Source organism: Equus caballus, chromosome 25 (genome assembly GCF_041296265.1).
Source record: "Equus caballus isolate H_3958 breed thoroughbred chromosome 25, TB-T2T, whole genome shotgun sequence".
In the NCBI taxonomy this organism is placed as follows: Eukaryota; Metazoa; Chordata; class Mammalia; order Perissodactyla; family Equidae; genus Equus; species Equus caballus.
In genome coordinates, this window is record NC_091708.1 from 38,980,141 (window position 1) to 38,998,912 (window position 18,772).

At 47.2% G+C, this 18,772-nt stretch overlaps 1 protein-coding gene across 4 annotated transcripts in view; it reads left to right on the forward strand.

The window, feature by feature from the left end:
• GARNL3 (GTPase activating Rap/RanGAP domain like 3) overlaps nucleotides 1-18,772 on the forward strand; it is a 144,890-nt gene that overhangs the window by 7,248 nt on the left and 118,870 nt on the right. Inside the window, exon 2 of one of the 4 annotated variants that reach the window (XM_023628919.2) lies at nucleotides 8,309-8,506. The exons of 1 other annotated variant lie outside the window; for it this stretch is intronic. In XM_023628919.2, coding sequence (XP_023484687.1) covers nucleotides 8,309-8,506 — 198 coding nt within the window. The remainder of the gene's footprint in view (nucleotides 1-8,308; nucleotides 8,507-18,772) is intronic. 2 more of the 4 variants (XM_023628920.2, XM_023628921.2) reach the window with 2 other exon arrangements.

Consider the following 18,772-nt stretch of genomic DNA (forward strand, 5'->3'; position numbering starts at 1 on the left):
TAATAGCAAGCGTGTCGAATTACATATGGAATTTTAAATTTTCTAGTAGCCATATTTTAAAAAGTAAAAAGAAGCAGGTGAAATATTTTTAATAGTTTATTTTAACTCATTATCTCCAAAATATTATCATTTTAACATGAAATCAGTGTTAAAAATAATTAAGATAATTTACTTTTTTTTTCAGTACTGCCTCTGAACTCGGGTGTGTTTTTTACACATACAGCGTCTCAGTTCAGACCAGCCCCATCTTAAGTGCTCAGTAGCCACATGTGGTGTGGCTGCTCTGCTGGATGGTGTGGCTATGGACCCTCCGGTAGGAAATGTTTGAAGGAATGCATCAAGGCTTTTGTTTTGTTCTTTAATGTGACTATGAGTCACAGTGAAATAGGGAAAGGTGAAAAATTTGTGGGGAAAAAGGGGTACCAGGAGACTTTAGGAAAAGGGAGTCAAAAAATAAACGTTCTTAGTCGGGAAGGATGACTAGCTATGATTTGACGGACTTTGGTTAACTATTCAAATAAATCCCAAGTAAAATTTAGTCTTGGAGACTTAAATGTGAAACCATTGTCATAGATACATGATGTCCTTTTAATTTTTTTTATTTTGGGAAAATTAGTATAAACAAACAGTTTAAAAAAAAACAGAGGGCCGGCCCCATGGCCGAGTGGTTAGGGTCACATGCTCCACTTTGGTGGCCCAGGGTTTCGCCAGTTCAAATCCTGGGTGCGGACATGGCACTGCTCATCAAGCCATGCTGAGGCAGCGTCCCACATGCCACAACCAGAAGGACCCACAACTAAAAATACACAACTGTGTACCCAGGGGGCTTTGGGAGAAAAAGGAAAAATAAAATCTTTAAAAAAAAGACAGAAAGGAGAAATGCCTTTCTGTGTCAAGTGTTGCTGATAGGTCAAACAACAGTAAGAACTAAGACTTGACCGCTGGGTTTCCCACCACGTGGGTCACTGGTAGACTTTGACAAGAGCTGTTTCTTGGAACAGTGAGGTTGCAGGTCTCACAGGACTGGCTTCAGGAGATGATGATAAGAGAGGAATTGGAAATGAGGAGTAGAGTCAACTCTTTGCAGGGGTGGAAGGGACGTGAATGGAAACTTGTTAATTTTATTTGGTTTGGATGGGGATTTTTGCTTTTCTTTTATAAAGATGCTTATATAGTCGTGCATTGCTTTCCAACAGGGATGCATTCTGAGAAGCGTGTTGTAGGCAATTTGGTCGTGTGAACATCATGGAGTGTACTCACTTACACAAACCTACATGGGATAGCCTGCTACATACCTAGGCTACATGGTACTAACCTTATGGGGCCACCGTCATATATGCAGCCCGTTGTTGACCAGAATGTCGTTATGCATCGCATGACCCTATCTGATGGGAATGAGCCAGTAAAGAGAAAAGACCTCAGTAGGGGGAGGGAGTGTCTTACTTGAGAAAGAGAAAATTCACAGAGGATGTCATAGCTGCCTTCCCACATTTGAAAGGGTGTCATATGAAAAAGGAATTAGGTCCACTCTGTGGAAGGCCGCAGGCTAGGCCTCCAGTCACAGTGGTGTGAGGGATAATAAAACAGACTGGACTCAGTACAGGAAAGCACATTCCAGCGCCAGTGCGCCCTAAGCTAGCAGGGCTCACTTCAAGATGCAGTGAAATTTTTATTACTGGAGGTGTTAAAGCATCTATAGGTTAGACTAGTATTTCTCAACTCTTTTGTGTTTTCAGCACACTTTTGGATACAAGAATTTTTGGTGGCACACTTGAAAAGACTCAAAACAGCATTCAGCAGGCCAGCGATAGTGCCAGCACAATCCTGCTCCAGCACAGCAGTGACCTGAGAAGCACCTGCCGTTAGTCTGCTGTTCTCCTGGTTGCACCTCTTTGCCGTGTGAGCAGAAATGCTTAGTGCTTTGAGCAAGCTCGCTTTTAGACTCAAAAGGCAAAATGTCCTGTGTATTCCCATAAAGGTACACAGTCCCTTTTGGTTGCCCCCTGGAGGTTATACCATCGCACTCACCGGAAGAAAACTGTGCCCTACTCTCCGCTCTGCATAGGGTCACATGAACTGTTAAGCTCAAAATCCAGTCTGACAGACGTCACTATAAAAGGCCTATCAGTCAGTAATCTGTTGCAGACAACAGAATCCACTCTACTTAGCATAAGCAGAGCAGAATGCGATTGAATAGTGATACAGGGAATTATGTGCTTGTAAAGTCATGGGCAGGGCTGGAGAGCAGGCTCTAGTCTGAGCTCCCAGGAACAACTCTTAGCCCCAGAGCACCGTGCTCTGCCGTGATCAGGAAAGCTGCTGCTTGATGACAAGAAGCTGATCCACAGATCCACCGCTAACTAGAATCTCACTACCAACTCTGCTTTGATCCCAAAAGCTGCCCCTGCTGCTTCAGAAAGCTATAGGATCAAGAAGCTGCTGACTCCAGAACCACAACAGCTCTGTCATGATCCCCAAAAGTGAAGTGATGCCCAGCATCCTCTCTCTTAATCCTCCTGGCTCCATCCCAAATCAGAGTCCGTTGTGACTGCATCTGATTGGTGGAACCTAAATCATGTCCAGAACTCTAGACTGGAAAGGAGGTTAGGACGTTCACGTTTCAGCTTTCCAACTTTTGCACACTGGAATGAGACCGAAATGGGTGTTGAGCAGGTCCTCCCACAGTCTCTGCCACAAACAGCATCTTTCTTCAATCACGGCAAAAATAAATTAGACACATTGATCAAATGTTCGTGGCAAACGAGCGAAGGTTCCTGTGCACGGGCGTGCTGCTGCACACCTGGCACGCTGATCGTGGAGCTGCTTTAGTGGGCGAGCAGGGAAAAGGGGGAAGCAAGCCTCTGATGGGTGCTTGAAGTGGACTTTCCAACCGTAAGTGGCAGTGACTCCATAGTTTTAGCCCAAATGGCAGTTCGCACATAAATGCTTGTCCTGCATTTTATGACCAGAGAGAACAGTGTCCTTAGAAGAGCTGCCAGCCATTGAGTGTCTTCTCGTGTCAGTGCCATGCATCAGGCCTGGGTTGATGTTTTGCAGATGGATTGTGTCTGCTCCGTGCACTTGTCACAGTCCTCACAAAGCAGCTGCCTGTCAGAGATTGGCAAAGAAATTGAGCAGGTTCCACAGCGGTCTGACTGAAGCCACCAGTGACCTTGTTCAAGAAAGGCCAGCACAGCCTGACATAGTCTCCCTATTCCAAATGAATACTTTCCTCGTATTTTGGCATTCACGTGGTCACTTATTCATTCAACAAATATTTATTGAGCACTTCTGGGTGCTAGGCACTGGGGATACGCTGTGAACAAGACAGACAGAGTTGCTGCTGTCATGGAACATTCTAGTGGAAGGAGGCCGACGATGTACCAGTAAACAAATGCATAACTAGGATGACTTCGCTTGTGGTGCGTGCTATGGAGGAAGAAGCTTACAGGATAGGGAGTGACTGTGCGTGGGGGGGAGCAGTGTAGATTGGGGACAGAGGACATTTGTCTTCCTGCTGTGCCCAGCTCTGCAGGGGCTACTGCTCCCTTGGCTGCTGAGCCAGCTCCGACCCCAAAAGCTGATTTTGGTTTGAAGATAGGCAAGAATGATGATTTGTGTTTGGTTTAAGGTTGTTTTCAGTCAACAATCAGAGCAAGGAATAATGTACGAGATCAAGAATGAATGGCAGGGGGTGTGGCTCCCAGAAGTTTCCAGTGTTCCTCAGTGGTCAGCAATCAATGCAGCCTGCACCAAGGGAGATATCGGCCACGTTGAAGGAGCCAGGACTGAGACCTGGTTGCTGCATTCAGGGGTCTACCTACCGGCATTGGAGACAGCACTTGTGCCCCAGTTGTGTTCTTCCGTGGTCTGTTTCTTGCTGCAACCCTGGGCCTCAGCAGACCTGGCCATGGCCACTGCGGCTGCTGGCCCCCATCTGGAGCTGCTAGACGCATTCTTCTCAGTGACTGCTCTTGCCTTCTCGTGGCCATCAGCAGGGGGCTAACTGTGAAGCAGGCCACATTTCTCTTTACTCCCATCCCTTTAGACTCACAATATTAACACCCAAGGCACCCTGAGGGCTCGTGAGTCACAACATAAGACGAGATAACTGTAAGCTGTGTGCTCCTCAGGGCTGTCCTCAGTCCCGTAACAAACCACGGGCATCCCCCAGCCCCCTGCACGGGAGATTCGCTCGCGGACACCCTCGTTTCCTCTCCTGCGGCCCCTCCCGTCCTGGACAGCAGCTCCACACTGGGAATCAGCCTCTTCCTGCCACATCTGGGAGTTTTATCCTAGAGCCTTGTGAAATCTGTCTATTGTATCATTTGATCTTTTGTTTCGAGCGAGTCCTTGTTCTCTCATTTTCTTGAGAGAACAAAGCTGTTGTAGTTTTCATCTGATCCTTTTTAAAAATCTTCTGTTGGGGACTCTTCATCTGCCTTTGGCATGCGGTATTTCCTAGTCCTGTGCTAGCGTCTTCTTGCAGGTCCATCTTTGAATAGGAACAGTTCTGTCTGGGGCTGTGTCTGCCCATCAATGTACAGCGGATTCGCCTTGCGTCTCTTCCCCATTTGTCTGAGCAGCGGTGAGCCATCTCTTTTGGAGCTTGCTGGCCTTCCTGCTCTTTGGGAAGCGGGATGGGTGCAGAAGCAGTGGGAACGTGTCATCTGCTTTTACTCTCCGTGATGCTTGCCCTCCTGTCTGCAGAGTCCCCTGTGCCTGTGGTGTACGTGGCCCCATGGCAGGACTTCCCTTGAATTTTCACACCCCCCCACTTTTGGGGCAAATAGGCCCCTCCAAAGAGAGGCTGCGTTGGTGTGATTTCCTGTGACTCGTGGGCCTTCTTTTGGTGGGTCCCTATGTACTTTTGGTTACCATCTTTCAAGAAGTTCAAATGGCTCCTAAGATATACTTTTCCTTCTCTCCTTCAGCCTTTCCTCCGATTAGGCCACCCCTTCTTATGAGAAAGCTGGGGCAGTTAAAAACAAAAAAGAAGAAGAAAAAACAGCTTCTGCCCAGGCCTGCCCATGCTTCCACTTCCCACCCCTCCAAAGCGGGCCTTGTCAGGTCGTTAGAATATTCTGGCTTCTTCCCGCACGTTCCATGAGACAGGGAGAACTCAATATTCACTTTCAGTTTATCCACCTTTATTGTATACAGCAGATTTTCAGAGTTACAGCATGAAATTTGGCCCTTCTCTTGTTTCAGTAAGTTTTCTTCTATATATTGGGCTATTTTTACTTATTTCCATGGGCTCCAAGGAGTTATGCAAATGAGCATTTACTCTGCCATCTTTCCAAGAAGTTCTTCAACTGCTAACTATTTTAAATGGTGAGACAAAGATAAAATATGTCAGAAGATTAAGAGGAACGCACATTTTTTTAAATTAGAAAGTTAAGACTAGAAAGATAACAAAAATGAGTAAAAGGATTAAAATTAACAGTGATGAGACAGAATCTGAACAGTTAGAAAATGAAGCTAAAGAATTAGATGAAAGTATTAAAAAAGAACTCAGAAACTCTAAGGGTAAAATTTTGGAAAAAAGATAAAATTAAATGGTGGAAAAGGTTGAAAAGAACTAGCATTTAAACGTTTTTAACAAAATCTTAAATATTAAAAGGGCTAGAGGGGCTGGCCCCGTGGCCGAGTGGTTAAGTTCGGGCGCTCCACTGCAGGCGGCCCAGTGTTTCGTTGGTTCGAATCCTGGGCGCGGACATGGCACTGCTCATCAAACCACGCTGAGGCAGCGTCCCACATGCCACAACTAGAAGGACCCACAACGAAGAATATACAACTATGTACTGGGGGGCTTTGGGGAGAAAAAGGAAAAAAAATAAATAAATAAAAATCTAAAAAAAAAAGGGCTAGAAAATAACATGCTAAGACAACAAAATAGTTTTTAAAGATTAAAATAAACAAAGACTATAAGCGACATACAAGGTTATCTCATTCTGTGATATCCACCAGGTACATTAGAATGTACCTATATTTACTGATGTAGAAAGATGGCCAAGACGATGGTTTAGGTAGAAAGCAAGTCTCAGAACATTGTGTAGTCTATGTACGTATGTCACATAAAGGTTTGCAGACAAGTAGAGAAAGGAGTGGAAGGAACCGTGCCAAACAGTTAACTGGAAGAGGAAAGGGAGTGGAGGGGAGAATGTCGTGGACACCGTCAGATCCCCTCACCATTTCTCCCCTCCACTCTTCAGTGCACTTTGCTCCAATGCCCACCCTGGTGAGGCGTCTTGTTCGGTGGGCCGCCTTGCTTTGTCCACAGGTGCAGAGAGCTCCAAGTACCTGGGAGCTTCCATCCCCCACCCCCACCCCGTGGCCCTCAGCTCCTCGTCTTGGGTGGGGCAGCTCTGAGACGTAATCTACCTCCAGCAGCACTGTCCAAAATAGAAGGCAAGCTGCACATGTGATTTTACACTTTCCAGTAGCCACATTAAACTGAACTCGAATCTATTTTCTCTTCAACATGTACTCAGTATAAAAATCATTAATGAGATGGTCTACATCCTTTTTCACTGGTACTGAGTCCTCAAAGTCTGGTGTGCATTTACACTTACACACCTCACTTTTCCTGCCCACGTTTCAGTTGCTCAGCCGTCCCAGGTGGCGAGTGGCTACCACGTGGAACAGCCCGGCTTCACTCGAGCTGCAGCTGTCCTTTCACAGGACTTTGCCTGAAAATGAACCCTCACACCTCTGTCCTGCTTCCTCCACTTTCTTACCGGTTTCTTTCAGGAGAACTTTCTCTTTTTTTTTTTAACTTGCATGATTAAGAAAGGAGTGCTTTCTTAATAAATTTTTTGTATACAAGTATTCTTTTCATAATTTAAAAAATCTAGGGGTTCGGAAGAAAATGCATCTCTCGTTCAGAAGCCCTGCTTTGTTGCTCCTTTGTATGTTTATTGCTGAGGCAGCCATACACACCAGTGACACGGGTTTCAGAAGACTTGGGGTTCCACTGAGTGAAGAACTAATAATATCCAGGACCCTGGCTTCCTGCTATTTGCCATACAGGGAAGGCTGGAGCCTTTCACGTCTGTCTGGTCGCTGCCCAGATAAGTGGCCTGAAGCCAGCCTCTGGTTAGATTATCTGGAAGTCTGGGCCAGGTATCCAGCATGTGGCTTCTCAGGCCCAGGAAACATGAGGGGGAGCCGGGTCATCACTTCTAGAGGCGGAATGCCAGGAGGATCTGACCAGAGTGACCTGTTTTCTTTGTTAGCATGCCTGCAACCGAACTGGTAGGGCAGTAGCAGCTGGGGAGTGGGCAGTGCCTGTCTGGCTCCAGCCCCCAGGCCGTATGGAGTGGCTCTCCTGGCGTCCACCCCCGCAGCAGGACCGTGGTTGCCCATGTGGACGCCTCTGCCTCCTTGATGATGCTGCCCCCAACCACTAGGCCTTTTGTCTTCTGCCTTGTCACGCTCTTTATTAAGAAGACATTAGAAAGAGTCCCTTTTGACCAAAGTGTTTTCTAAGATTGCTTTTTATTTTTACTTTTCCATTTCCAAGTAATTGGATTTTGTTTGCTTGTTTGTCTGTCACTCGAGGTAGAGGTGAGTGAAGAACACTGCTAATTGGCTCAGGAAAGAATTCCAATCAGAAGCAGCAGGGAGGCCCAAGAGAGCAGCCCTTCATCCCAGAGCCCCTGCCCCACCTTCCTCGTTGTGTCCTCGGAGAAAGCAGCACGCAGGTCTTGGGAGTGCCTTCCTCCGTTTCTTCCCGTGAACAATCCATTTATTAATTCAGCAAGCGTTTACTGCTTCGATACCCTGTGCCATTACAGACTCTTTTTGTCTACAATGTTGTTGCCAATGTAGGCCCTTTTTATGGCTTTTCTTGGATATTTTAATTGGACATGAGGAGATAAACCAAGCTCTTCTGGCCTGACACAGTGATGGCCGTGAGGCCCATCACTAGTTATTCTCTAAAACCACTCTAGACGTAGCTGGCCCTTACTGAGTGACTGTTGCCTTTTTCTGAACAAGGTTGTGATGGTTTCAATGTTCACTGGCCTCCTTCTGCCTTAGAGCCCCCTGACTTGACAGTGTGGACGCCTTCACTCATTGCTGAGGCATGTGACATGACTGGACGGTTCAGGGGCCAATGCCTTCCTCTCCTGGAGTGTACACGGGCATCACTTGGTGCAGTAAGGGCGTGGTGCAGTCTTGCGGGGCCCCCGGGTCTTGGGAGGGCCTTGGCTTCGCCCTCCTAACTAGCTAACGGGGCTGGCCTCTGGGCAGAGTGCCAGAAAAGGCCAGTGATTGGCCTGCCGTCCTTCTTCTCTGTTCTCAGTGCCTTTCCCAACTCCTTCTGCCTCAGTACAGCACTCCAGCCTCCAGGCCCACTGATGGATCCACTGACGAAGGGGTCCTGTGGGAGTCAGATGGCACAAACCCTTCTATGGAAAGCAAAGTCGTCTCTCTCCTTTGGCATCCAGCCCCTTCAGACATGGCCAGCAAAAGAGCCTGAAGTCGAGTCCCAGGTCAACCTGTAAGTAAGTAGAAGCATTGTCATCTGTTTGGGCTTGTGCTTACGCTACCTCGAAATCCCTTAATGCTCAGGAAGGAGATTATCTATTTGGGGGACAATACGGAGGGAGAAGGGAGTGGATATTCGGTGGGGAGATTTCATTTCTGTTCTTAATGATGCCTTATGCATGTATTTATTTATTTACTTCGCAGTATTCATTGAGCACCTAGTCTGGCCAGGCCCTGTGTCAGGCAGGGTGAGCAAAACAGATTCAGTTCCTGTCTGCAGAGAATCCACAGCTCATGGGACAGACAGCCATTAATCAAATAATCACACAAGTAAATACTAACAAATTTTGTGCTATGAAACATGTTGTCGTGATTTAGTAGACATTTACAGAATGCCTTCTATGTGCCAGCAACATGCTGGGGATAAAAGAGAATAAGACATCTCATTACCCTTGAATATCAGATGGTACCTAGAAGGGGGGAAAACCCAATATTATTCAGAAGAAGTGATAATAATAACTATCCTATAACTAATATATTTATAGATTATGAGTCCCCTAGGGTGGTCACTGTGTTTCCCTGTTTATCCTGAATCCCCAGGGCTTTGTCGTGGTGTACAATAATATCTGTTGGATGAATGAATAAGAAAATGAATGAAGAGGATACTACAAGACAAGGGTGCTTAGCTCTCCGGGGGAATCAGAGGCGACCAGGTGCAACAGTATGATTGACTTCAAAACAAATGAGACGCCTCATCCATTCAACACAACAGCTATTGATGGATGCTTACTGTACCTAGGGCTTTTGCAAAGCTGCTTCCTGGCTAGGCGCAGGGACCAGAATCACCTGTGGGGCTTAAGAAACGGCTAAGCCTGAGGCCCGCCCCAGGGAGTCTGAGTCAGTGGCCCTGGAGTGGGCAAAAGAGGACTCTTCAGGGGGCCTGCCCTCAGAGCACTCAGCCTTCCCCGGCAGACAGACCAGCAAGCCGATAACTCCGGTGCTGCTGGAAAAGAAGTGTGTGTGAGTGCTGGAGGAGTAAAGACCCTGCGGGAGGACAGGGCGGAATAGGCTAACGGTTGAGCTTGGGCAGGAAAGGGGGAAGGCGGCCACTTTCTATAGAGGCAGTCGCAGAGCAAAGGCTTGGATCCGTGAAAGTATGTTCCAGCAACCTGGATAGGTGTTAAACCGATGGTGCTCTCCCCTGGCTGCACATGAGAATCACCCCAGGAGCTTTACAAACATATGGAAGCCTGCACCATCCCTCCAAGATTCTGAGGTCCAGGATGGGACACAAATACCGGGATTTTATAAAGCTCCCCAGGTGATTCTGAGGTGCAGCAAATGTTGAGAAACGCTGCTTTTAAAAATGTAACCACACATAAATAAATACAAAACAGTTATGATGCACCTTACATGCCTAGCTAAGGGGTCGAAACTTTATATCTGAGGCAGTGGGGAGCCACCGATAGCTTTTCTGATCCTGAGAGAGAATGCAGTTTGAAATATCCAAGGTTCACGTAGATAAACTCATGATTGCTCCTTCCGTAGTGGGTTCTTCAGGGAGACCAGGGGAAGCCCGGGGTCACCGTTGGCTTTTCAGAGCTACCACCACACCTCCCATAAATGCCTATAAGGGGCCATTTATGAGAATATCAGAATTGAATGTCTCCTTGATCTGAATCTAAAATTTCAGCGAATCCTGAATTATCTGAATGAGATGCTGCTGTTTCTTGGAAGCCGCTGGTAACCTACCCAAGCGCGGTGCAAGGGAGGACGGGGAAGCGAGGGCTTCGTCTCCGAAGGTGGCGGGGGGAGAAAAGCCGCCCCTCCTCTGGGAGCTCCCGGCGAGAGTGACAGTCCTCACAGTGGTTTGGCTTGGGCGCGCCTCTTTTCTGCACTACCAGCCCCAGAATGCACCGCGCGATGACGCGATCAAAGGGGCGGGCAGGACTGCGTAAGAGCCTATGAGACACAGCGAAAGCAGCCCGAGGCGGTGCCTTCCTGGTCCTATTGGTGAATAATCCAGTCAGGGGCGGGACCAGGCCCTGGTCATTGACGACCGAAGGCTTAGCGAGAATGGGGGGCGCGGGCGGGGTTGGACCCCAGACTCGAAACTGATTCGGCCCGGAGCTCGATGTTAGGTTCTCTGGAAAACGGGCTAAAAAGATGTGTCTTTAAGAACCGCTGCCATTCTGTAGGCAGCTCATTCATTAACTCATTCATTCAACAAATATTTATTGATTACCAGGCACTTGCGCAAATATGCTAAATACATTTTCTCGTTTAGTCGTCACAAAAAAAAAAAAAACCCATGAGGTAGCTATTGTTAGCTCCATCTTACAGATAAAGAAGCTGAGGTCCAGAAGGGTTAAGAGACTTGTCCAGGACACACGGCTTGTAAGTGACAGAGTAGGGATTTGAACCTAGGTCTGTCTAGCTCCAGTTTCCATCTCCTAACCTCAGTGTGCTCAGCCATGCAGTCAGGAGCAAAGTGTTTGTGGGATGTCAGGGTCCACAGGGCGTCTTGGTGCCGTGGAGAGAAGAATATAACAGTACCCTACTGGACTCCGTTAACGTTGACCAAGCACCAAGCTGGGCCTTGTGCTGGGTACCATGGTAACGCAAAGACCCTGCCAGAAAAGGCTTCTGCTGTCTGTTAAACAGTGTGCTGAGCACCTGTGTGCTGTGCTGGGCCTTGCAGTAGGCACAGGGGTTGCAAAGAAAGCACCTCCTTCCAGATTAAGTGGGGGGTTATGAAAGTGCTGTCCCCTAGGGCAGTCCACAGATTTCTGAGCAGAGGAACTACTTGAAGGATGGGAACTTTACCAGGCAGAGGGGAGGGGAGGCCTTCCCAGGCTGAGGGGACCATATGTGCAAAGACCAGCAGCATAAAGCACTCTGGGAGTTCAGGGAACCGGGAACAGTCTGGTCTGGCCGGTGCTCCTTAGGGAGTGGTGGGCAGCAAGCCTGGGATGGCAGACACAGCCAAGTCACTGGGGAGTGAGGGGGCTTAACCACCCTGCCAAGAAGTTTGCTCTCTACTCTCTCTGTGGGGCAGAGCATGATCAGCTTTGCTTATTGGAAAGATAACTGGCATCAGTGGGCAGCTAGGTTGCGGTAGGATAAGGCTGGTGGCAGGGAGACGTGTTAGAGTGGCCAAGTAGGAGATATTAAGTGTTCTGGTGAGTGGCAGGAGCAATGAGATTGAGTTCAGAAATATTAAAGAGGAAGATGGGAGTGGACCTGATGAATGTATGGGTGGTGGGGTGAGAAAATGACCCTGAATTTTGACTCTGGCAGCTGAGTGGTTGGTCTTGCCATTAGTAAGAGGGCTCTGAGATGAGACAGCAAGAAATACAAGAGAGATTAAGGCAAAGATCGTTGGATAAATGCCGTCAGGGCTGAAGAGGGGTTCAGTTACATCTTGGGGGGCAGGAGGTACTTAGGAAAGTCTTCTCAGAGAGAGTTATGTGAAATGGACCTTGAAATGGAGTAGAACCTTCCGTCCTTCTTTTCTTTTTCCTCAGTAGATTTGAGTAGGCAGCGGTGGGGGAGGGGGCTGTGTCCTGGTTTGCCTCTTGGCTAGTGAAGTCGTGGGAAGTCTGGAAAATCAGATTGGGGGCCATACTGTACTCAATCGCTGGGACATTGGGAGGCCCTGGATGGTTTTTGAGACAGGCAAGTGATGGTTCGAGCTCTGATTTTAAAAAGTTGATTTCACAGCTGTGTACAGCGAGGAGGCCAGGAAACCAATGAAGAGATGGCCTAGGGAGGGGCTTGTTGGTTATAAGGGACAGAAACCCAACTCAAAAGAGTTTAGGCCAAAAAGGAGAACGTATAGGTTCAAGAAACCAAACTAAGGAAAAGGACAGATCTGACTTTAGGGATCACTAGACGCAAGGACTCAAATGCTGTCGTCAGTCCATTTTCCTCTTGCTCCCACACCTCCCGTCTCTTAGCCCTGCTTCTCTCTACCTGTTGGCCTCATTGTCTCCCACTATCCACAAGTTTCCACCAGGGAGCAGACAGTGTGGTCTCAGGCAGCAGGGGCTGTACTCTTACAGCTTTGCAACTTGAGAGGAAGAATTTTCCCCATCAGTTAGAAGACCCCTGGGGACAGACTCTGGTTGCCCAGTCTGGGTCACATGTGCATTTCTGGTTCTGTGGGGCAGTGTCTGTTACCAGGGGCAGAGGGCATAGGTCTTGCTTGTCCTGGTGAGCAGAGCAGCCTTGGGGAAGGAAAGGAGTGGTCAGGAGATAGGAGAACAGAATTCTGAGGGGTCACGGAAGCCAGCGGAGGAGTTTCAAGAGGAGGAGGAGGGCTCGGTGACCCATCATGAAAATAACTTAGGAAGTTTCTTTCAGAAATGTAGATCACAGAACCTATTTAATTAGAATCTCTAGTGGTGGGACCCAGGGATCTGGCTCACGGAGTTGAGTGTAACAGAAAGTGCGAAGGTCAACAGTAAAAGACGACAATTGGACAATTGCGTTTGATGATTAGGAAGCCGTGAGGCACCTCTGAGATGCACTTGCGGCTGGGGAGAGAGGGCGGGAGGCAGGGCCAGTCTGTCTGCGTTCCTCTCTTCTCCTAAGTCATAGCCTCGTCTTAGGGCTATCACCGACCCTAAATGTAAAATTCCTTCACAAAGGGATTTTAGCTCAATATATTAGGAAAAAAACAAAGGAAAGCTATTAGAAAGATGGTTATTCAGAGCCATTCTGCCTTAAAATGATGTCAGTCAGGAGGGGAAGGAAGAAAGTTTGAAAAGTTTTTACTCCCCTCTGAATTATCTGCTAATTCTTTTTCACTGTCAATCCTTCCTATGATTAATTATTCTATATATCCTACCAAAAAGTTGGATTTCTTAAAAAGTGTAATTCAGACTTAATTTCTCTCACTAGGCTGAGTTCGCAATGGTTTACTTTTTGATCTGTTGAGGAAAGTTGCCATGTTTATCTTCTGCTGTGTCTCCCTTGTTGGGGCCTGGCAGGCGTGGGACAGCGGTTTCCCTCACAACCAGCCAGGCGGGTGTCTGCCTCTCTCCAGAGCAGACTCTCCCACAGGGGGCTGGTCCAAGGTCTAACTTTGGGGGTATGTAACAGGAAGCCTATTGGCCCCCACGTTTACCAGTGAAACTCTGACAGTAAGGAAATTGATATTGTGATTTCCATTTGCCTGACTCCCGTCATTAATTCTCAACCAATTCCAAATGCAGAGCAGAGAGCGGCTTGCCTTGTTGATAAACTCCGAAAGCTCCCACAGGTGCGAGACAGGCGAGGGTGTGTGTGGGTCTGGTTAGGAGGGGTTTGGTCTGGTTTTGCTTGTTTTTATTCTCTTGTTCTTCCCTGTCTTAGCAGAGTATCTGGCATGTAGAAAGTGCTCACTAAATATTGCTGGGTGTAAGTTAAGCGTAATCGAGCAGAGATGCCAGTAAAGAGGCTTCTGCAAAGATGAGGCTTGGAGCTAAAGCAGAGAAGGTAGAAATGGAAAGGAGAGAAGGGGCGAGGGACTGAAAGACATTGTGGAACTCTACGCATGTCCTCAGGTGCAACATGGCACGTACAAGGCTCGCATTGCAGTTTCTTAGCGATAGCGAAAGACTGAAAACCATTTACCGAGGGAATTGGTTAAATAAAATATGGTCCATCTACTCAGTGGGATACTACGTGACCGTGACAAAGAATCCAGACCTTTTTTGGTACTGATGTGGAAAGATCACCAAGATATTTTAGATGAAAAAAGTAACAAAAACAAGGAGTAGAACTGTGTATAGTATGCTACCATTTGTGTAAAAAAAAAGGAAGGGAATTTTTCTTTTTATTTCTTTATAAATGCGTACTGCACCGCTGGGAGATCCGCGATAAACAGTACAGGTGGCCAGTGGGAGAGGAACTGGGGGCTGCGAGGGGCAGGAGAGGGGAGACTTTCCCCAGTACAGCCTTCTAGACTCTGGGTTTTGAACCAAGTGCGTGTGTTACCTCCTTGAAGAATGAGATACAAATACACAGACGCAGACATCCACCTTTCACAAGCAGCTCCGTGCAGGCAGCAGGAACAGGGCCTGGTGAGACATTAGATGTTGGATGTGAGAGAAGACATGGGGGATGGCCCTGAACTTTGTACCTTGAGTGACTAGGAAAAATATGGCAGTTCTGCTCACCGAGATGCGAATGCAGCAGTGGGAGCAAGTGGGATTTGGGGCATTTTCTGTTTTGGGGGCTGCCAGGGTGTCCATGGAACTATGTCTGGCTGTTGGAAGTCTGAGTCTGCAGCTGGAGAGAAAGATCAGAGTTGGAGATTTGGTTCGGGGAGTTGTTAGCGTGGAGGTAACATCGGAAGGCGCAGGAGCAGTGTGGTCCCCAGGGAGGGAGGTGGCCTGAATTGAAGGGAGAGGAATGTGGCTGTCCCCATCCAAGGGTGACGCGGAGTTAAAGCTTGTGTTGCTGCGCCCTCCTTGTGATCTAGGAACCGAGAGGAGTATGACCTCACTGTGCTGGGACATCCTGGCCCCTTTCTGGGAACAGAACCTGCATGTGCCCTACCTGCCACTGAGCTCAGCATCCTCTGGAGGAGCAACCGCTAAGAGCAATCATCGTTCCTCAGGGAGGTTATGCCGTTACTAAGAATTGTATTCCTTTGACTATTGGAGTTTTCTATTCTTTCCAATTTTATAGTCCTCAAGGGCCAGCAACCCATTTCTGGTGCTCACCTCACCTCAAAGTACAGTACAGAACCCCATAAGGACGCACTATAAATAGCGACTAGATAATATTACTCTCTTTAATCATTGCTTTTAAGAGGCAAAAGGAAATAGTTAGGCTGTCCTGCCCCAAATTCACCTTAGTCAATACTCGTTTTTATAAGTCCCATTTTGGCCTCGGAAGCAGGCTGGTTGTGCCCTTGTCTCCTCTGACAGTAGTAAATGTTCTTCGTTAAAATGCTTGGCCGCCTATATTTCTGTACCTTTGGTTTATCTATTATTTCGCTTTCTCTGAAGAGCATCCCCCGTTCCCCAACTACTCTCCCTCACCCTTGGTTCCATAGTCTCGTTTTCTTAGCCTATCTCAGGCTCAGAGTAGCTTAGTGAAGTAAACATTCCGGAAAATCTTTCAGAAATATAGTTTGACCTTAAAAGCAGAGAATAAGCTGCTTTCCTTCCCCCACATAGTCTGAATGTGCCTGGAGGCAAACTGGGCACAGGTGAGCGTGGAATGGATCTAAATTGGTCCAGAAAATTAGAGAACAAGACAGAGATCATTTAAAAAATAGCCTGGGCCTTCTCCCTCTCCCGGGTCGTCCCAAGGTAAAGTTCATGTCGGTTCCACAAGCATTTATTTTCATGCTTGAGACTAAGGATTTTTCACCTCTTGGTGTTGGCTATGAAGGGAATCAGAGTATGCCGTCCCAAAATATGCCACTTTGGCGTAAGGATTATTTTGAGCTGAAGGTAATTGTGAAAAAGCAGATACAGGAAGGACTCTCCACCATCCTCCTATCTGCATAAAAGCAGGTCAAAATTTTCCCTTTTGTAAAGGTGTCCCCTCCCCTCTCCTGGACCAAGAGGAGAACAACCCTTATCACCAGAGACAGAGAAGGCACAAGATGAGTCTGCATAAACCAACTCTACTAAATAACCCTTTTCTGCTATTAGTTTCTCTCATATATTTATCTTACCATGATTTACCACCTTTAGAAGTGCAAAATCCCTTTTCTTTTGTCTGTTCACTTCTCCACAATTTTTCTTCCTTTGCTAAAATGTTATATAAGCCCCTGAGTCTAACTACTTCTTTGGATTTTCTTTTCTAATTAAAAATAAAATTTGTATGCCTTTTCTCTTGTTAATCTGTCTTTTGCCAATTTAATTTGCAGGCCCTGGTGACAGAACGTAAGAGGGTAGAGGAAAAGTTTTTCTTCCCCAACCACTGTGTTCCTAAAGTGAGAAAATTTTAGATCACAGCAAATTCTAGCTTGTCCCTAGCTTTCCACAAAGAGACTGTTTCCTTCTTTGCATTGTTTCTCAAGCATAGCATATGTCTCCTTCCCAAATGAAAAGTGTGGATGCACAGCCTCTGTCTATTCAAATATTTATTGCGCTCTAACTAGACAACATGCTAAGTGCCTCATATGCACTTTCTCATTAAATCCAACTGCCCCATGAGGAAGGTACCACAGTTTTCCATATTCACTGAATTAGTTCATTAATCAAGCCCCATTTTACACTTGTACAAACTGAGGCCTGTGAAGGGGATGTTTCTTACCTAAGGTCAGGCAGTGAGTTCGTGGTGGTTCGACACGGCTGAGTAAATATCAGGCGACGCTTATGCACATATAATTTCTCTGCATATATAGATATTAATTTATTTAAGTTTGGGGTCAGAGTTCTATGTTTTCTCTGTATGACTTTTTTTAGTATTTTTTTATTGAGATGGAATTTACATGCAATAAAATACAAGAATCTTAAGTAGAAGTTGGATGAGTTTGGCACTTTCAGCTGATCCACTTTTTACTGTGACCGTGTCACTCAGCTGCACTTAGTTGTGTTACCCGTTTATTGACAGACCCCGGTCACTGGACGCAGGAAGTGTAAGCTTTATCATGACGGCTGGGCAAGGATGTCAGATTTGCTCACTGTCATGGCTCCCACAGCGGTTTTTTCTTTGCTCATATTGCTGCCATTGTATTAACCTCTGAGATAAATTCTTTGAGATTAACCTGAAGCAACATTTACAGGATTTTTATGTCTGACTCAAAAACAAATGTCACAAATATGCTGTATAATGAAGCTCGCTTCCAGCAACGGCCGACAGTGGCATTGTGGGCACGTGGGCATCCCTCCAAGCCCGGCCCCAGGGAAGCTTCTGAAGTGTCTGTGTGTTTGCCCGGCTCCTTGTCTAGGTACAAGCGCGGTATAGCTGCCCTCACCCTCCTGGGTGAACCCCAGGCCCCTGTAAGGAAGGAAGACCCCAGGGGACGTGATGGCTCTCCTCCGATGATTCAAGGGCTTTCCTGTGGAAGTGAGCTTAAGTTGTTTTATATGGCACCAAAGGGCTGGCTGGCTTGCTTTCATTCATTCATTCATTCATTCATTCCTTCATCACTTAACAAAACCCCACTAAGAGCTTCCTCTGCGCCAGGTATTATGTTAGGTGCTGAGGATTGTGCGTTGAACAAAAGCACCAGGGGATCTACCATTGTGAAGCTTCTGTTCTCGTTGGGGAGGCAGATGTTAATCCAACGCCCTCTTTGTAATTTCTAGTCTGGGAAGAAGAAGGAGTTTGGAGAGAGCATCCCAGCTCTTAAGATGAGAAGGAGCTCGGCAAGCTAAAGGAAAGGGAGGCGAGACCGGGGGCCTGGAGTGCTGGGAGGGGAGAAGGTGGGCCGGACCAGATGGGGCCGGGGTGTCAGTGTTGGGAAAGAAGAAAAAATGAAAGGGTAAAGATGTAGGACTAGCCGGTGGTGATTAAGGTGTGATGGATTTCAACTCACCATAGAAAAAAACCTGTTTTTAGCCGGAAGAATGGAGGGCCTTGGGGCGTACTGTGTTTCTATCACTAATGGTGTGTAAGTAGAGGCTGGGTAGCTCGTTTTGGAGTATCTGGTAGAGAATTCAGTCACAGATAACAGGATGGCCACCAGATGGTCTTCAAGCCTCTGGACCTGGAAGTCTCTGGACGTCCATTCGGCCCTGAGATCCTGAGATAAGGAGGCAGGAACTGACTAGGCTATTGTAGGAATCTGGGTGTCAGGCGTGAGCACCGGAGACTGAGGGGCTGGGCTGGCTAAATACGGGAGACGATCACAACGGAACCCCATGACTGATGGTAGAGCTGGAAACAGGGAGAATCAGAAGTCGTGCTGTGGCTTGGAGACTGAGGGTAATCACGCCCCACAGAAGCGAGAAGCCAAGTTATTGGGTGAGGTTTGGAAAAACCAGACTGATCTGCTGCGCTTCTGGGAGAATTAGGAAAGGCAACTGAGTGTAAATTAAGCCAGAGGTGTAAATTTGAGGCTTGTCAGTAGCGTTGATGCTGTAAGAGTGGATAAATCCATCAAAGGACAGACCTTAGGGAGCGCTTAAAGTTTGGAAACAGAAAGAGGCGAAGGAGGCAGAGATGGGATGGTTTCCTGGGGTGTTGTAGACACGTGCCCTCCACCAGCATCCGTGTCAGCTTTGGAATTTATTCTGGTTAAAAATACAGGTGCTGAGATCCCACTCCTGGAAATTTTGATCGAGAAGGGTTGGGGTGGGAACTGAGCATTTATATATTTAGATGA